The 20,154-nt window shown below is 39.7% G+C and overlaps 1 protein-coding gene across 1 annotated transcript in view; it reads right to left on the minus strand.

The window, feature by feature from the left end:
• The window catches only part of TRIO (trio Rho guanine nucleotide exchange factor), a 251,638-nt gene that overhangs the window by 10,882 nt on the left and 220,602 nt on the right, over positions 1-20,154 (minus strand). Inside the window, 13 exon segments of the mRNA XM_065052636.1 lie at positions 198-445; positions 4,792-5,561; positions 6,410-6,587; positions 7,528-7,719; positions 8,605-8,682; positions 8,880-8,930; positions 9,553-9,645; positions 10,279-10,368; positions 12,489-12,558; positions 13,203-13,306; positions 14,732-14,798; positions 15,806-15,954; positions 18,046-18,141. Of these exon segments, the coding sequence (XP_064908708.1) occupies positions 198-445; positions 4,792-5,561; positions 6,410-6,587; positions 7,528-7,719; positions 8,605-8,682; positions 8,880-8,930; positions 9,553-9,645; positions 10,279-10,368; positions 12,489-12,558; positions 13,203-13,306; positions 14,732-14,798; positions 15,806-15,954; positions 18,046-18,141 (2,186 nt within the window).

Genomic DNA, 20,154 nt, shown 5'->3' on the forward strand with positions numbered 1-20,154 from the left:
TTTTTAATAAGGATATGTGCTTCTGGGCTCTTTCTTAGGTTTTAAAGTTTGCTAAGGGACTCTGAAGTATTCATTCTGCTTAATGTTCATTTATTTTTCAAAGATCACATCGGCTTTTTGGTTTAAAAGGTTCAAAACCTTGTCTAAATTGAAATTTTTTCTTCCTTCTTCCCTTCCACACACACCCAGGCACTCACTTGATGGTTCCATCAGGGTTGTCAATGATGACTGCACTGGTATGCCCCAAGACATAGCCGGGAATCCAGCCCTCGGCTGCGGGGCACTGATCAGTGGCGGCTCTGAACACCAAAAACATGTTCTGTTGGTTGCTGGCTAGAATCTGCACGACCTCTCCTTGGTAGACATTTATCTCATCCTCCTTCACTGCCGTGTAATCGTGTGTCACCAGCATGGTGGAGATATTGCTACTGCTGCTACTTTCACTCTGCAAGTGTCAATTGGAAGCACAAAAAGGGGGAGAAAAAAGAATCAAGTTTAAAGTTCACGAAGCAGACAGGCTGTTTTTGGCCTGCTATATTACATCCATTACCTGCATGATCCACATAAGCTGACATCAAAGAAGAAAGCTACGACTTCTCTTTCAGAGCTGTCTATGTCTATTTATCTTGTGCAAATTAGTTTGATCTTTCAATACCTTCACAAACATCTGCTGCAGAAATTCATTCCCGTTACTTTTACTCAAGTTTACTTCCTTTAACTAAGAGTTTATACACAGATCTCAACTGGTCTTCCTTTCAAACTCAGACACTGAACGTTGCATCTTTATCAGGCAACAAAACTATAGTACAGCACATAAGGCAGTTTTTCATGGTCTAACAGGTGCAGTTCTGAAATCACAACAGGTCAAGACTTCACCTCATAAAGACTGGAAATTCCACCAATGAAAAACATGTATCCTAGTATTATTTTTCAGATCTCAGACACCACCTTTCTCCATATAAAACATGACAAGGTACAAAAGAACAAAACAGGTTTTTGACAGCGTCTCTCAAAACCTCAAAGTTGGTCACTGACTGAATGTGTATAATCAGGTTTGGCTCTTTAAACATTTAGGATGGAGTAAATTATTGACATAAGAAACTATTAATTTCTTGGGCAAAACAGGCCCACTGAGCAGAATAAAGCTAGAAATCTCTCTCATAACTGATTAATGACTAAGACAGCTGAGTGTTGTTAGATGTTTTTCACACTCTTTCAACTAGCGTTCGTGAGTTTTGTTCATTTCCCCACTGAGCATTTGCAAAAATTTAATGATGGCTGCTCAGGTATACATTAAAAGTCACGCTACTTTTCAAAACGAAAAGCCTTCTCCTGGACATGAATCCACTGGAAATTTTTATTTTTTAAAAGTAAGACTAATTTTGTCCATTTGCATGCATTATCTCATATGAGGTTTAATAAATAGAAGAGTAAAATCTATTATCAGATTATACAACCTATTCCCTGAAAGAAGTTATTTCCTTCTCGAAACAAGTTAAAAACAAATTGGATGGCCCATTAATGATGTGGCATGGGGCATGTATGTCTATATGCGCCCATCTTTCACCTCTGTTCTTACTTCAAACTGTTTCAGTTTGCTACCAGTGAGTGCTCAGTAGTAGCTGAGTTAAAGAAAGAAATCAGTACCCATCTGTAGCTGGAGACTACTACAGCTCATAATAGCGTAACCTCATGTTAGCTCTGTGTATGAGTTTCCAGTGAGTGGAAACCTGGGCAACGCAGGATTAAAATGGCCATAGTTTTCTCTCAAAACTGTCAAATATTTCTCCCTTCAGTGTTGAGGAGACACAGCAGGGGTCAGCAGACAGCATGGGACACAGGGAGCATGGAAAACCACGCTCTCTTCCAACCTGCTAATGGTGCCTGTGATTCCCCATGAGAGTTTTGGCTGGCTAGTCTACTGAGAAACCAAGACATTTGGAAAAGAATAGTCTCAGATTACTCATTCATAGCATGTGTAGCACATTGATGCTTGGGTTCCCAGTGAGTTTGTACATTTTATTCTAGCTGAATTACTTGGTTCAACTGGGTGAGTCAAGTCCATTCTGTCTTTTTTCCCCTATTAGGATGATGAAGTAAATGCTACCACAGAAAAAGATATCATCCTGGATTGTAACTCTGCGAAAGGATATCTATATTTAATTCCACGTGCTATATTTCCAGTGCGAGAACTCATTTTGTCTCACTTAAAGGACTGTCTGCGTGGTCCTTTTTAATAGCAAGCCCCTTCCATGACTGAGGCAAACTGGGAACAGCAGAACCAATAAAACCAATTTCATTTTCAATCACTATTTAAGTTAAGATTACAACTCACTAGATTGTTTTAATAGATGAAAAACAGCTCTATTCAGAGAAAGATGCTTTTAAAAACTCCTTCTGGTAGACTTACAGGAGGAAAAGAAGGGAAGGCTGAAGCTGCAAAATCAGCCTATGCCCCAACCTCACCCCAGGCACTACTCCTGAACATACTATTTCTTAGCATGTAGCTGAATTTGTATAACTGCAGGACTGACCTTCCTGTAACATAACATTTATTTTTAATAGTTAAGTCTTGAAGGATCATACTATACTCTGAATATTTCTTATTTTCAACAAGGACAGGCAAATCTGTTAAATAAACAAGTGTCTGGTAACTACTAAGTGACAAATGTTCTTGTGAATGTGTTTATATAAGAATTTATTCTCACCACAGAAAGACAGCCTTTTCTTTTGCCTTGCAAGGAAGTAATTATTGTTGCACAGTTAATGTCTTTCTACTGCAGCTTCTGCTGGTCATCACTGACCTCAGGAGGATTTACAATAAAAATACAAAAAAATTCCTCCCATATTTCCGAAATAATAGCAAAACTAATTCCTTTTTCTTCTTCTTAGAAGTAACTTTTCCATAGGTAACCAGCTTTAACCACATATGCATGTAAATACACACACAAATGGTTAAATCAAAATAAACCTTTACAACCCATTCCCTAGCCTCTTGAATGTGGTGTGAAATCCTGTATGGTCTAGAGCAGGGGTGTCAAACTCATTTTCACCAGGGGCCAGATCAGCCTCTCTGTTGCCTTCAAAGGGCCAAATGTAGTTTTAGGACTGGATAAATGTAACTACTCCTACTGTAACTGCCCTTTGAAGACAACGGCGAGGCTGATGTGTCCCCCAGTGAAAATGAGTTTGACACCCCTCGTCTACAGTTTGGCCTAGAAATGAGGTTATAAATTAAAAATTATGACCCATCTCAATTACCAAACTAAAAGAAACAGTTGTGAAACAGAAGGCATGCATTCTGATAGAACATTTTACAGTAAGATAAAAACAAGTAATGGTATTTTTGCCGAGATAGTATCAAAACTCAAATGTTTTGAAAACTCAGTGCCATCCTGCCTCTCCCTCTCTCTTTTTTTATGGAAAAACACCAATTAATACTATGCAAGTCTTCTCTGCATATGAAAAGTACCACCATCTTGAACCGTGCAGTAATTGCTAAATACTCGAGTTATTCCAGATATTATATTATCATCATATTTTGCTAGACTGAAGATAAACACAAGACAGAGCTAAACCAAATGAAAAGCTGAAAGAAGACTGGGATAAAATACAAAACATGCAAAGCATAATTTCTTTTTTTCTGAAGCTGTTATAAAAGTGTAAGAACTACGAAGTCAAGAAAGCTCTGTGTGTTAAACACTTCTATAAAGAGATGCATGCATTTAAAAAAGGTCCAGCAAGTTAGGTGATTTGCCAAATTGGTATTGCATATGATTTGTGAGACAGAGAGGAAAAACAAACATTTGTGAACACAACACTTAGTGAGAGAAAAATCAAATGTGAGTTTAAGAAGAAAGGCACCATAGCCTGCCCACCACATCCACGGCAAATGCCTTGAAACTTTTCCTTTAGAATTTGCACATGCCCTGTGATTGCTGTGTTGCATTTCCTGGTGGACATTATTACAGAGAATGTGGCTTCTGTTGATACCCCAGCTTTCTGCACAAACACACCAAGTGCACACTGAAAGGCTGAATCTCCAGATGCCCTAAACCAGTTCTTCTTACAAGGCAGAAAAGACAAGTGGAGCCGCTATTTGTTTTGGTTGTAGTAGAAGGAGGATTACTTTAGCTAGGTTTCACTGGCCTATTTTGAGTGCATTGCAGGATGCGTCCTTGACCAGACACAGGATTTAAAAAGAGGATGTTGTACATCGACTAAGGCTGAAAGGAGAGGGAGGGAAAAAATAAATTAATAACAACTAAAAATCAAGCAGCCCAGGGAACGTACTGTAGATGTCTCCACGGAGTTAAACCTCAACAGGACAATGGTGGTGGATTTGTGCGTGAAAGGGAAAAAAAAGCCCCAAGGCAATCTGCCAAATTCTCCAAGTCAGATTCAAGTGCTGGCCGCAATGCATAACCCAAGGTGCTCTGGCTGCCACGCTTCAGCATGTTAATTATGTGCCTTCAAATTAGAGACCAAAAAAGCAAGGAGAGCAAGTTAGTAAGTATCAGCCTAGTGATCTATGTTTTCAGCGGAGGCAGAAATTGCATCTAATGTTAGCAGTCGCTTTTGTGGCTGTATACATAGCCATGTTTGTATGTATACATACACAGAGAGGTAGATTTTTTTTTTTTGTGCAGAAGATATTCAAACAGTTGATTATTTCAGAGCAGTACAGCACCGGAGAGCCAGAAGTTAGTACGGAGAGTGATGGTAACGCACAGAAAGGGAGCGTGGGAAGGTTTTAGAAGAGCTCGCAGGACAGAGGTGCTCCGCTCTTACCCCATTACTCTGGGTGGAGTGAACTGACTGCTCGCTGGTCGAGGAGCAAGTGCTCATGCGGTCTGTGTCCTTGCTGTGTGAAGAGTGGCGGTGGACCTGCCGCTGGAGGGAGTCATTGTCCCCAGGGAAAGTGAAGGAGCCAGGGCGGCTGGCAGGGGATGCTGGGATGGAGCTCCAAAAGGAGCCCTTCTGCAGGGGGCTGCTGGGTGGAAAGGTTTCTTTGCCAAAAGGAGAAGGGAAAGTCGTGGAGAGAGGAGAGTTCATTGGTGAGATGGCTCCTGGCCTTGGCTTCCCAAGCGTCAGTGATCCTATGCTGTTTCTTGAGCGACTGTCCTCTGAGCTTCCACGTGAGTCTTTCTGGGCTCCGTCAGCTGAGCCAGAAATGTTTCCCGCTGTCTTCCTGGGACTCTCAATAACTTTCATCTTGGGAATCTGCTCAGCTTCTCTCTGAGGACCGTCCGGTTCTGCATTGGGAGGGTGCCTGTCTGGCTGGCTCAGGCCAGTTTCTAAGGAGGTGGTGTAGTGTGGCAGGGAGAGATTGTGAATGGACATACCTGACATCTTGTCTGCCTCTGCTTGGGCCGAGGCTGCAGAGGAGACCAGGACTGGGGAATGGTGTCTGACAGGCTGGGGGATCCGGGATGGCCGGCTGCGGCTGGAGCTGGGGATGCCACTGCAGCTGCTGGGGCCGCTGCTGCTACCGCCGCTGCTCCCGCTGCCGCCTCCACCGCTGCCGTGGTTCCTCTGGTACTCGATTGGGGACGTCAAGGCTGCACGGGGGGCAGGAGGGGAGGCGATCAGGGAAAGGAGGGCAGGAAAGGGGACAGGAACAGTTTAAAACAGGCTTGTTTACTGACATAAGGGGAGTACTGTTCAAATAAGAAAAATTCCCTTAGCAATGCAGGTCATGCTCTAGACCTCAAGCCACTTTTCTGTATCACACCTTAATGACTTGCTATATGTACCTCACTTAAAGATGAAAAATCTGAAACCAGGGAGAAGTCTTTTCCTCTAGGATCACATTATCAGTCAGCAGCCAAGCTGGGAAAAAAGAGGTGTGACTCCGATTTCTCAGCTTGTTCTTTCACCCACTAAAACTCTTTAAAAGAAAAAGTCTAGAATGGTGCAACAGCTGATGCATACAAAAATATAGCAAGAACCTTCCAGTGTCACAGCAGACACTACCATCTTCTCCTGATCTGCAGAATCTTAATGTTGTTGCCACAGAAAGATGTGACAACAATGGCCATCAAAATAACACAAGCAAAACGTACTCTGAATAGATGCTTAAAATTCCCCTTGGGTTTAGCCTTTAAAGACTTGCATTTGCCTAAAAGGGGTAACACAAGCTCTCCACCTCAACGGATGGTGACAATCTTGATTCACTCCTACAAAACATTTGGAAAATTTCACTAAGAGAACACCATGTAAATTCAGACTAACACTCTTATAATAAATACTAGCATCTGTTCTGAAGCAGAAATGAGGCACATATCCTCCAACTGTTCTGTATTAGCTCAGAAAAAAGGAAGCTTGAAAACATTTCAAAGCCAAGAAACAACTGATGAGAGAGAGAAGTAATTCAATTACGAACATTTGGCAAGAGGAAATCATTTACCGTTTAAAAAGTTGCGCTGGTTTTCCAAAATTTGGTTAATTTCATGTATCCATAACTGGCGGACTCCTGGACTGGCAGAATGCAAAATAAAGGTCTCCGTGACATCGCCCGTTCTTGATGTTAGTGCAAATTTACATGGATCGCTGTCCACATTTTCCTCCAGGGAAAGGCAACTCACCTTCATGAAAAAAAGAGAGAGTTTACTCCATGTATTTTATGAGAAACATACCTCTAAAATCTCTTCTGTAGGAGCTCAGAGTCAGATCTTCAAATGATGATCCTACTTTCCATTAGTAAAATGATACCATGAAATGAAGGATTACAGTGAACTACGGATTAGTGTATACACTAATTAGCTTACTGATACACTGTGCCTGCACAACCTCTCAGTGGTCAGTATGGCCCAATGTTCTCCATCAGCGTTAACTCTCTGTGTTCTTTAAAACCCTGCGTCCGCTGTGGAGCTCTGCCACTGCCCCACACTGAAGGCTTTTGCTGCAGAGACAGCAATGCCCTGAAACAGACTGTTCAGCCAGTGCTGAACAGGATGCTTAGGTGACATGCAGAGTACTGAGACAAATTAAAAGAACCAAGGTCCATGCAAAACACTTCACCAGGAGGACTGGTGGGCACTAAGATCAGTAGCTTTTGTTTCAGAGAAGGCTTGAAGTAGGGAGCAAACACTTTTTTGTTTAAGGGATTTGCTTGCAAAAGTGTTAACATGTCAAAGAAGGTGGCACTACTTACAGATATTACCTACACATCTGAACTTATTTCAGCTGAAACTATGTAAAGAGTTATCTTTATTTGCAATGTCATGTACACACAGCACAGAGCTGAAGACTAAACTCTTTGTGACTGCTTTTCCAGCTTCGTACAAGAACACCAGTTTTGGTATGCTTCACATGGGAAGCATCAGAGTGCTGGGATCCAAAGATTTCCATTTATCATCAGAGTGAGCACAAATTCAGTAGGAAGTAATTTCAAAAAATGACTGACACCTCCCCATACTTTATGACTACACATCTAGATGTCACTAGTGACTCCACACTGAATCAGAAACTGTTACCTTAGCAGAGTTTGTGCAGGGGACGCAAAGACTCACAGACAACAGTTACCTTGATGCTGTTTTTAAACAAGAATCCGGGCATGGAGAAACCTTTCTTTTTATCTAGCAGCTCACTGAAAATGACAATCTGCTCAAACAGGAAGACTCGTCTCTCCTTGCATCGTGGCAGAAGTCCTGTGTCCTGGTCTGTAACCAAGAATGTGTCCTGGAGCAGGAGCTTACCCTGGGCTACAATTTTACCCTAAACACAGAGGCAAGCAGAAATACATTTAGTGCAGTTCTTAATTTTTTTCCTCAATGCTTCTGAGTAGATGCTCGTGCCAAAGTAGTTTTGTGTATTTCCCAGTTTCGGAGTGTCACTGATCATTATACATTCATTGATCTTGTTATACACAAGACATTCTTATGCCTTTTCTTAAAAAAAAAAAACCCAAATAGCATCAAGAAAAAACACCCAAAAATCCACCCCGCCATTTTCAATCCATACTGTAGTCTGAGGCTTACTAATACTTCATCTTTCTAGTCTCAATAACTCCTTTCCTGCCACCCCCAACACAGGAACTCTCATATTCTTCTAATGTCTTCCAGAGTGCTGAAAAGAGGAAGAATTCAAGTTCACGCCTGCATCACAGAGCAGGAGGGGATTTGCAAGTAGAGCTTGTGACTTTAGCCTGGCTAATGCACACCACTTCAATAGCCAATTTCCGTCTCTTCTAGACTTAGCAAAACAAGGAGATGGGCTACAGTTGCCTCAGGTACTCTGCTGACCATAGCAACACCTCCTTTGCCTACACTGCTGGAAGTCAGGTCTGTTCACCTGCTGACAACCGATTACTTCACTATTTGGAAAGTCATTACTCAACAAGGGAACTGTAATAGCATCAGTGCTTCTGAGATTTGCAGGAGGACTTACCTAGTGTGGCTGACACAACAGGCAAAGCTTCCCAGGAAGAAGCCCTTGGCAGGGCTAAGACTCACGACTCTTCATTCACCGCTTTTTGCACCAGCTAACCAGACAGTGACAGAGCACCCTACCTCACTTCTCCCCTCAACTCTCCCCACAGCATTAACTGTTAATTTCTGGAGAATCTGACAAAAACTGTAAGCAAAACCTCAGCCAACTTACATCAAATCCTTGCAGGCGGCCAACATTCATCATGTCATTACATCGTTTTGGTACTATACACATGACCTCTACAGCTCTCTGTTCAAAACAAAAAGTCAAAGCTTTATTTTCCAAATGAGTTAGCAGGATAAAATTTTGTTTCATTTCCTATGGTTGCTTTAATACAGAAACGTGAAAAGTAAACACTTATAATCACAGGAAAGCAACTCTGTCAATACAAGTAGAAGTTTCGAGTAAAGAGCATCCAAATCACTAAGAGAAAATGTCTCAAGTACCTCTAGTTCTGTTGTGTCGAGGTTAGCTTTTTTAGAGTATTTGAGGAAGTCCTGAAAAAGGAAAAAACAATAATATGAAGTTCTTTTCTCATTAATCAACAATGAGAAATCTTAGAAAATCTGCATTTGCTACCCTGTCAGAGGATGACAGACTGCAGAAGACACAAAGAAAAATTCTTTTTAAAGTTTCTTGCTGCATTGCTTTTACCCTCTTATTTTTAAAGATTTATTAACTATTTTTGATTTAGATCATACAAGAACATGCACTAAAGCAATGACCTCTGTGATACACAGGGTCACTCTTCAGTAAACATTTATGTGATATTATAAAGGTTGCAGATGTAACTAGAAAAGTTGGGATGAGTCCCAACAACTCATATCACATTTACATCTGAAAATAGTTGAGAGATCCCCATCCCCTTCCTATGACATGGGTACAAATTCTGAACATCTTCATGCCACCGACTGAAGTTTCTCTCATCTTTAACTGTCAAAAAAGAAAAAAGGCAAAATTCCGCCCAATCTGCTTACTGCAATTTTTATAACTATCTGAATATGCTCAGAAAATGATCATTCTGTTTGGCAGCAGGGCAGCAAATCATCAGCAATATTTAAAAAAGAAAACATATCCATTAACACATACATTAAATAATTTATCTGAACATCACTTTACCTTTAGTAACAGCTGGTATTTCATAATTCTCTGCACAGGTTTTATTAGCAAGTCCGTGAGCTGAAGTCTGTGGCCCAGGCGTTGCTTTAGATCCTGAAGGTTGTAAAACAAGCATTTTTGTTTGTTTGTTCAGTTAGAAACAACTTTGTTCTGTTTTGTCGAGTTAAAAACACAGCAGGATATATCACTATTAATGGCTATCAGAGAAGAAATTGGCAAAAGTCAGAGCAGAACCTAACCTTCAGTTAGCAAAAGCCAGAAACCTTCCCCTATCTGTATCAGGTTTGTTTCCAAAGCATTTCCCCCTCCCAGCATCTGCCATATTTTTTTTTTGAAGACATTGCATAATGAAAAGTTATATTTCAATCACAGGTTGTATATAGTCTATTTTTGACAGTGATCTTCACTCATCCAAAACTGTAATTTCATATAATATGCACTGTTACTGCCTGAGCTAGTAAAGATGAGACTCTACTACTTAATTGTATAACTGTATATCTAAAATTTAGGTATACATATACCTAAAATTTAGTATTTTTCCCCATAAATTAACACATCTCTAGGAGCCTGTATCAGACTTGAGAAATCATAACAGATATGGCAAGAAATTATAATTTAAAATAGTAACAATGATATGTGCTGCCTTTTTTTTTGTCAACAGATCTGATAATGCTTGTGATTTGTACACACCCTTCAATTCGTATATATCCTCTCTCAGAAACTTACCTCAAAAAATGTATCAATGTATTCTGAGACAATGTGCTCAGACTTTGGTTTGTTTTGGCAGTAAACTATGTACATGTGCAACCTTCTCTCCTAGAAGAACAAAGAAACAGAATGATACATCATCATCAAGAAAAAGCATGCCAGATTGAAATGGAGTAGTATTTTAAGAAGTACAGCTGCTCAAAAGCATGAACTTAAATAGTTCCTTTTGAGGGAAAGAAGCAGCTACATATGCAGAAATTGCAGACCTGAAAACACACTTACTTGTGAAGATCATGATGATTTTAGAAAGGCAACACAAGTCAGAAAATTGGCATAGTTATAAATATTCCTGAACAACAGGTGTTTAGAGATGATAGCTCAGCAGGTCCCATAGTAAAATAAAGCAGGAAAATGGTTTTATTTTTCTTTTATCAAGACCAATGGATGGAGCCTTTGAAATATAATATTTGTATTTGATTTTAATAATCTGATAATTGTTCTAATATATTAATGACCTCCTGAGAGCAGTACAGAGCAGCTAGGAGAAATCTCTGAATCTTCTATTTAGTATTAGCTGTCCTATTGGAGTTTGAGTGGAGATGTATGTGGCATAGCCTGGAAATAGTGGTTGTAGCATGGAAATGGTGGTGCTCATATTTTTTAACCCTGATTCTGTATTTTGTGCAGATGCTTTTTAACACCAAGGTGACAAAGAAAAAGAGAGCATAACTTCTGCCTTTAAGAATAATTCTTGATTACCAGCCTCGCTGGTTAAGTAACACAGACATACCATATGCACCTATTACCTACCCCAAAATCTCCCTTATAATCTTTCTAGCATAGTTTGCTGTTAGAGGCTTTGCTGCTCAGAGACTCACGGAGCACTGACCAGTTAAGCCAAATAGAATGCAAAAAAGGAAGAAATAAGATGGAGATTAAAAAGGACACAGAACATAGATTAAGAGCAGGAACTGAATTGTCATGTTCTTGCCAGAGGATGTTATAATAGCATCACAGCTTGCCTTTCCATCTGGAGTGGTAAGGATGTCTTACAAAGACATCTAAGTTACAAATATACCAGGAGAAAACAAAACAGCAATCAGAAACAGGGAGAGTCACTCCCTCCAGGTTTCCCATTTTACTGGTGTGCCAGAATTCTCCCCTTGTCCATGCCTGTTTTTTTTTTTTTTTTCTTCTTTTCTTTTCTTTTTAAATAATAATAATAATCCCTCAGAAATGAAACAGCTCATTCCTCATAATTAGCCTAGGAATTATGCCTGGCTTCCAGTGTTACTGTTCCATTAATGTTTGGTTCTGTGTTTTTTTGCTACCCTGGTATTGACTTCAAACGCAGACTGCATGGAAAATCTGAAGCCCATTAAATCTGCTTTAATCCAGTCTGTCTTCGGTCTTTGCACACTTGTGCAAACTATCATATTTAGCTGGCAAGTTTCTCTTCTACTGTCCTGAGTGATTTGGAGTACTTTGAGACCTCATCTCAAACAGATATTAAATTGCATTTCTACACAGACACCCAAATGACTGATGAGTGGCACGTCTGATGTATCCTGCAGTTTGATATCCTGTTTCTATGTAACTAATTAATTTGATTTCTTTCTGGTGTTGTAATATCCACATGTATCACATTGTATCACATTGTCATTCCTTTTAAAAATAAACGAAAAGTATAAATACAGGGACTTGTATAAAGCTATAAAGGGTACTGTGTTGGACTGAAATGAAACATCATTAATTTCTGGCACTCTCAATTCCTTCCACAAGTGAAGAGGGAGGGATCTCAGCCACTGCTGTGATTCTGAGAAAAGGAAAGGATACAGAACTGGAATGCACAGAAACCAGTAGGAAGAATGAGCTGCTTTCCTATTTTTGGTTCCTATGTTCCATGTTACTGCATGGATACCTGGGATTAGAAGATGGGTGTATCTGGTCATATGAAATGAACAATTTCCTCGCACAGAACTGGAACTGAATTGAGAGACAGGGTCCACATTCATATTTCCTCTCCGCAGCATGACACAGGCAAGAAAAACTAGATTATTTACTTAGTCTCCTTGTAAGCTCTTAAAATCTAGCTCTGCACCTCTTACAGTGAGGAATATTTTACAGCACTTTCTTACCTGTGTTGTACCATAGATAAATTCTTAATATTCAAACATGTTGGTCAGCAGCAGGAATAGGGCTTTGCAAAAGATAATGTTTGCACTTACATGCTTAACAAACAGGGATCCCAGCTTTTCTGGATCTTCAAGGCACTTCTCCAACTCTCCTAAAAAGAAGCTGAACATAAACAGAAAAAGTACGTTTGTCTTTTTGTTTTCTGATAGCACACACTACTGCAACAGGTGACTGCAAGGCAATCAAGTCTTACTGCAAGGTCCACTTTGTGTCCTGTATCAGCAGCTCTGGATACTAATGTATGTCCAAAATAGCAATGTTAACAGTGTAATATTTTAACACAGATTTCCGAAAGGACACACTGAATCCATGCTAAAATGAAAAAATGTTGGGATTCATTAATAAGATTTTCTCGTTTCATATATTGATTGAAACTTTTTTCCTTCCTAGTCTGAATGCCTGAGGGGCTCATATTGGCATGCTAAACCCTAATGAATTCTTTAGACTGCATTCTTAAATATAACATTTTTGAAAACAAAGCCTCAAACAACATAGCACCTTCTGTACATAATACTATAGATTCTCAGCTGAAGCACTTGGTATACATAAGTATCCTTGTTTAAAGGAAATCTTCATACCAACACTTGTAAGCTGAATGTACAGTATCTGCAACTCAAAGCACAAGACCAACTGTATTTACCTTGTGTATGAATACTTGGGTTTAAAAAAAAAAATCATTTCTTAAAGCCAATCTAGTATTTTTTAGGTAGAATTGTTCAGCAAGTGATTTTCAAGTCAATACATACTCTCTGTGCCAGTCATAAATCTGGTGAATGTTTCCAAATACAATCTTGTCTTTGCCTTTCATGTCATCGGGTACACCATCTTCCTTCATAAGTGCCATATAACCCTGTAACAGATCAAGGAAATTCACTGTGAACATTTTAACTTAAAAAAGGTGAGCTGTCTTTTAATCCCCCTTTTCCCAGAAGTTTCCCAAATTGCCCATGACAACAGCTTGCTTGGGACACAAAAACAAACTAAAAAACTGTTCTATAATAAAGCATTATGTAGAGCATAGACATGAAATAACACAAATTGGCTTGAGGTTGTCCACACAACACTGCCCAGTGCTAGAAAGATGAATTCCCTATATCTAATTTAGCTTACATGAGCAGGCTCAAAGTATAGAGCCTTCTACAGCCCTTTTCCTTCTTGCCTGAAGCAGCTGCGAAGCTTTGCCAGGTAGGGCTGTTATCAAGTGCAAGTCAGACACACTGAATTGGCTTCTGTGCCAATTACTCAGTGTTTCTTACTCCAGACATCCACACTAACCCTACACCAAAGTGTGCTGGGGAATGAAGCAGCTGCACTGAATATGGGACTGCACTGCATGGACTATTGCTTGCGGTATGAACAAACCAAACACCAAAGAAATGGAATATCAATTCTATTAGCAAGCATTCTGGCTGCAATGAAGTTCCTTTTACATTTTCCTATAGTCTCATCTTCTCATTTTTGGTGTATCTATCAACTTGTCTCATTGTGCAAATGTATCACATAGTTAGACCCGTCAGTGTTTTTAAATTTTGTAATGTTCATCCATCTCTATTTCCTCCATTTTTTCCTAATATTTCTATTCTTAATTAGCAAAGTTGAGTTTTAGTTTGCAAAATTTATGATGTCTAGCATTTTCACCAGGAATTATTTTGTTATTTACAAAAATACATGTGTTCATAGCCTTCTAATGCATCCTTTAAATGTTATAAAAAGACTATCACAATGTTGATCCCTCCCAGAGTTTAAGAATTGAAATTTCTTAGGTTGAAATTCACTGTAATGCTCATTCTCTCTACTCTTCCAAATGTATTTTGTTTGCAGGTGAAGACTAAAGAGAGATGTGTGATGTTATCTCATTTTAAACAATGGGAAACTAGGAAGTCTAAGAGAAGCTGAGCAGTAGGAGAGGAAGCAAGTCTTTCAAATCCTGGAGAGTTCCTCTACCTGCTGAGTTTCAATGTTTTGTTGAATTTAGTTGTGCTAAACAAAACCATCTAGTCTAAGATACTATTATACCAGAGGCAGTGATGTTAAAAAATTACTAACTACACTCCTCAGAACAATAAGGTGCACACAATAACAACAGGAAAAAGAGGAATGGCATCTGCTGCGGTATTTCTAATCTGTTGAAACCCTGGAGGAGGGAAATCTCAGAACGGAAACATTCACATTTTCAGTTTCATCCTGTGTTTTGTCTTTAAAAAACTGTGAGGTTCAAGCTACACAGCCGGTTGGTACCACATTAACAAGATCAATAGAATGAAAACCACCATACCTCAACTACATAGCCCAGATCTCGTACATAATCTCGCTCTGTCTCCACTAATTCCTGTAAGACATAGCTACAAAGGAAAGAAAATGGTGAACACACATTTCATTTAAAAAATGAAACATTCTTAAAGAGGGTTAATGGCACACAGCTTTTCACATTTGCAGTCACATATCTTTGATAACCAGAGCTGGAACAGAAGAATCAATGCACATTCTTTCTAAGCAAGATGCTGCTTTGACTTGGTCTCTTCTCCCAGGCAGTCAGCAATAGGACAAGGGGGCATGGGCTTAAACTCTGCCAGGGGAAATTTAGGCTGGATATTAGAAAGGAATTCTTTACAGAGAGAGTGGCCAGGCATTGGAATGGCCTGCCCAGGGAGGTGGTGGACTCACCGTCCCTAGAGGTTTTTAAACTGAGATTGGACATGGCACTTAATGCCATGATCTAGTAAACGGACTAGAGTTGGACCAAGGGTTGGACTCGATGATCTCTGAGGTCTTTTCCAACCCAGTCGATTCTGTGATTCTGTGACTTTGGAAGCAGAGCAGGCTTATTTCTGTTTAGCTGAAGTCAGATGTTTTCTTATACATGTCATTAAAATTAAACATTTAACCATTGTTTAAAATAAATGCTACTATGTCTCTGGTCTGGAGACTCTTAAGTATAGGAACTGTTATTTCTACCAACAGATTTAAATAACTTTGAAACCAGGCATGTTTTTGTTCTACCATGGTAACAGAAATTAAGAGTGCGATGGAACGGAACAAGGGGAATGAGCAGGTTTTTGAAGCCTAATCACCCTCTAAACATTTAAAAATCAGCATCTTCTTGCTGAGACTGACATGTGACAAAATTCAAACACAGGTATAACTAAAATGAAAAATCAAAGGAAATTGAAACTGTGCCTGTTTAAGAATTTTTTTCTTGGTATAATGTGACTGCATGCTTGACATGTAACACAAGTCCTACCCCTTCCAGATTAACAGTTTCTGCTGCCAGTTCAAAATAAACATTTTGAAAACATTCAATCTATCTCTTCAAAACACTGTTAAAAGAGGACTGAAAATGTAGTCTTACTGTCGTCTTTTTAAGGAGCTGGATTTCCTTTCTTCCATCTCATCTATGGGTGACGAGGAGGAGAGAAGGGAGTTATCTGAAGGGTTGAAGGATGGACTGCTGCTGTCACCTTGATCTACCAATAAGGAACTTGGACGGTCTTCCAGGGCCTGAAAAGGTGTTAAAGATAGACAGCAACAATGGTTTATTTACCCTTTATTCACAGGACACATTTACATGCAGCTGTATGTGGGAACCTATGGGAGATCAATTACTGCAATATAACTTGGCAGACATGGTCTCAAGCTTCCAGGAAACCAGCCAAGAACTTGGCTTTCCAGGAGAGATAACCTAACCTTATAGAAGCACACTTGAGATACGTCAGCTTTTCCTTCACAGGAAAAGAAAGGAGTTCAGTTGGTTTAAGTAGCAAGAGTGAAAAATCAGACTCTCCTGCTCAGGATGTAAGTACCTCTTATGGTGGAAGCTACACAGATGTGAACTTATTGCTGGGGATCACATTCTGTGTGTCATACTTCAGTTCTGGTATATGGATGTCTTTAAAGCAGATTCTTTAGATGTTACGTTTTTTATTACAACAGAAGTGACATTCTTTGTCAGACATTTTGTTTATCAAATTAACTAGCCAAAATACTGACTCACTGAAAAATAATGAGTTCTACAGTCAGTGTTAACTTTTGAGCTTCATGACAGTTCAGATCCTAGGAAAGAGTCCCTGTCTCTTCTGCCAGATACACTGTCTCCCTTGCATGGACTCCAGACTCTTCTGTTTGTAAAAAGGATGGAGAAGCCATGGGAGAAATAATACAAACATGCTTTTTCTGTTAATTCAAGCTCATAATCTTGGATCAAGCTACAGTTATGTATCACTTTTTCCTTGAATGTGATACAGGCTTTAATGTGAGACACATTTACCTCACCAGGGTGGGGTTCAGCTGTAATCTTTTTTGTTTCCCTACAAAAAGTAAAAACCCACTAATGATGTCACTAGCCCCAAAACCAGGAGAAGTTGACCCTTGGCTTAAATTCTGAAATGAGAACATCTCTACCAGGGACAATATGCATAGATCATGGAGTTATATCCACTGCTAGCCTGCCTTAAACAGACATGAATTCTCAAACTTTCCATTTACAAAAGGCTGCTTTGAATTTTCCCACAGATTATTTCTTATTCAGCCTCCTGGTACAATGGAAGTAAAAATCAGTTAATACTCTAACAGAGTACAGAAATAATTTCTTGCAGTAATATAAGTGAAGTGTAAGTCTTTCTAAATGAGGAAAATGGAAATTCAAATTTCTCATTCTGAAATTCCAAGCTGCCTAAATTTAGGGAAATTTCAGCCTCTGGTAACATGGGGCTGCCATGCTGCAATTCTCTGTAGAGTTTTCACAGTAGCATTTCTACTAAGCCGAACAGGGTCTATGCTGCAAAAGCCTAACTTAAAGGTTTTGAGTGAATTACAGAGTTGCTGAGGGACCTCTGAGAACATATAGTCCAATCCCCCTTCTATCCCCCTTCTCAAACACAGTCATCTAGAGCAGCTTTTCCAGGACTAAGTCAAGTCGGATTTTGAATTTGAAGGAGGGACTTCCTGGTATTGTCCATACTCCCTATTCTTTGTCGATGAGCATCTTCAGAAACATAGAGATTTTAAAACACAGAAACTTAACAAGCTGACACAAATTCATCTTACTTCAATTGTTAGCAAACACTGCAAAACAAGAAAGGAGCCACTAACATGCAAAACAATCCTTTTGTTCTTTTACTTATTTCTTCATTATGTTGCGTAAAAAATGGCTAGAGAGCATGAATGTCCGTGTGAAGGTTATCTGCTTTACTGTTGAACTCTGCAAGATTTGCTGTAAATTCAGTCCCAGAGACTCTTCTTGCAAAGGCCTATCAGGCAAATGAGTGTAACCCTTGGTCTTAGCATTCTTTTTTACTAACAAGACATTTTCTTTTTTAATAATAGGAAATACATTTTCTGTCTTCTCCCTCATATTTATTGGGGTATTTTTGCTTCTGTACACAGCCATTTACTATTCAGTAAATGATTTTACAAAACAGGGTGTACAAAGCGACCTGTATTCCAATCCAGAAAGTGAGATTTGAAACATGCATCAAGCTTTACAAGTCAAAGCTGTATGCCCACCATGGGCATGTGGCTTTTCCTTGAATAGCAAGTCGCGACTTGAAGACACAACTTATTTAAACACGCGCATCTGCCAGTCAGCCTCACCATTTTGCTTTTGACGAGCTCTTCAATTGCACTGACTAGTTCTGCAGCACTGGGTGTCTCGGAGCTGGTTGGCCGCACCAGTAATCGAGAAGATGTCTGTGCAATGACACAAAGGAAGGAGAATTATAGAGTTAGCTTGGTATTTGGTCAAGGATCAGGAGACCTCCTTCACTTCTCTGTTAGACAAAGGTACCTGACAGTAACTCTTAGTGTAATATAGCACTAAGATCATCCTTTCCAACTTTGGTAACTGGAATTCGAAATTTTAAGTAACCCCCACAGAAGTTAAAAGCTGGGATAAAAATTCCTATTCCTACATGCAACAGAAATCAAGGAAATACCCTTCATCTTGCTGACTATGATAATGCCTGACAAATAGCTATAAAAATCACCTGAGCTGACCCAACTGACAACAAACAGTTTTAACATATTTTATTGTGGTTAAACAAACCAACAACTGCAGAAAAGTAACAGGAACCAAAAAGACTTGAAATAAAGGAGGAAGCATCACTAAGCCAAGAAAAAATACACCAGCAACTCAGGAGCATTTACTTTTCTAAAGGAGTTGGGGTATATTGCTTGGATTCAGAGGGGAAATTGAGCTCACCATTCCTTGTGCCATCCATTTTCCCCAATGGTATGTGTAGAGCACAGAAGATCTCTGGCCTCATAAGGTATAAAATGCCCGTTTATAGATACAACTGAAGGTAAAAGGTGTTCACAGTAAAGGGTTCTGGGAGAGGGCCATTAAATTCAGCCTCAGTAATTTGCAAACAGAGTTGTTTGCATATTACATTTATCATTAAATAACTGGAGACAGAGTGTAATATGAACCTTACTTCATATTACGAACAGCACAGTGAACATCATGAAGCACAAAGCTGTCCTGCAAATGTCTCCAACAAACCGGACAAAGAAATGGCACATATAATGACTTAACACAGAAGTTCTGCCCAAATCAAGCATGGGTGTAACAAGGCTCCCCATAAGTCAATACAAAAAAATAAAAGAATATACAGATTTTATGTAGTTTGCCTTGTATTCGTCTTATTCAGAAAGGAAAATGGGTTGGGCAAGCAAAGGAAATACTGACAACTTTAAATGGAAAGATAAGGGAACTGAGCCAAAGCAGAGACAGAACACAAGTCAACATAATGCTGCATCAGAGTTTACAAAAAGAGAAAACAAAAAGCAAAAATAATTAGTTTCACATTAACATAACTGATCTTGAAACTTTAATATTGCTTATCCAAAAATTAAATGCAAACAACTTGTAAACTGCCATCAAATGCAAATCCATGAAGTGTGTAATGATTCTACTGAACAGAAGAATGCATACTGTGCAGATGAGCTCTTAGGAAAGAAAATGGTTGTGTTATTTAGTGATATTAGACAAATTAGCATGGCCTAGTACATGATGTTTGCATGCACACCCAGAAATGCGCAATCCCACAGCTAGTGTCTCTTTTAGGCAACTCTATGCTTGTGACATCTGACTGTTGACCAGATTTTCCAAAGCTGTGCTTTTATGTGGGTTTTCACTTTGGCTGTGAAGCTCAGCTTAGCCTTATGAAACACTGGCAGTGCTGGAATCAGACTCTGGTCAAAGTCCCTTCCCTCTGTCATTGCTCTATGGGAATATATGGGGTGTGACTGTTGGTAAACCTTCAGAAATGGTTGGCTTCCAATCCATATGGGTATATTATATATTATCTGAAAAAGAAGCTGCCAGGCTGTGCAGATAAAGCCTGCCTGCTGACCTTCTTCCTCACAATGTACTCTGCGAGCAGAGTACACTCCTTGCCCAGAAAATAAGGAAAGGTGGAGGGAACAACTGAACACATGTAGGTGTGAGATGTTGCCAGAGCCCACAGAGGGCTGGGTGGGGAGGGAGAAGCCCAGTGAGCTGGAAGTTTCCCCCATTGAGTGTAGAGCAGGAGCCCCAGAGAGGAAGGAATGCTCACAGTGAGGTGCAGATGAAAGCCAAGCCTCTGAGGTCATGGAAAGGAGGAGACATTCCTTGGGATCCAGAGGAGCTGAGCAACCACGGAGCGTGGCAGGAATGCGAAGGAGGACTCCACCCAGAAGGCAGACGACCGGGAATTTGTC

This window comes from Columba livia, chromosome 2, assembly GCF_036013475.1.
Source record: "Columba livia isolate bColLiv1 breed racing homer chromosome 2, bColLiv1.pat.W.v2, whole genome shotgun sequence".
Classification (NCBI taxonomy): domain Eukaryota; kingdom Metazoa; phylum Chordata; class Aves; order Columbiformes; family Columbidae; genus Columba; species Columba livia.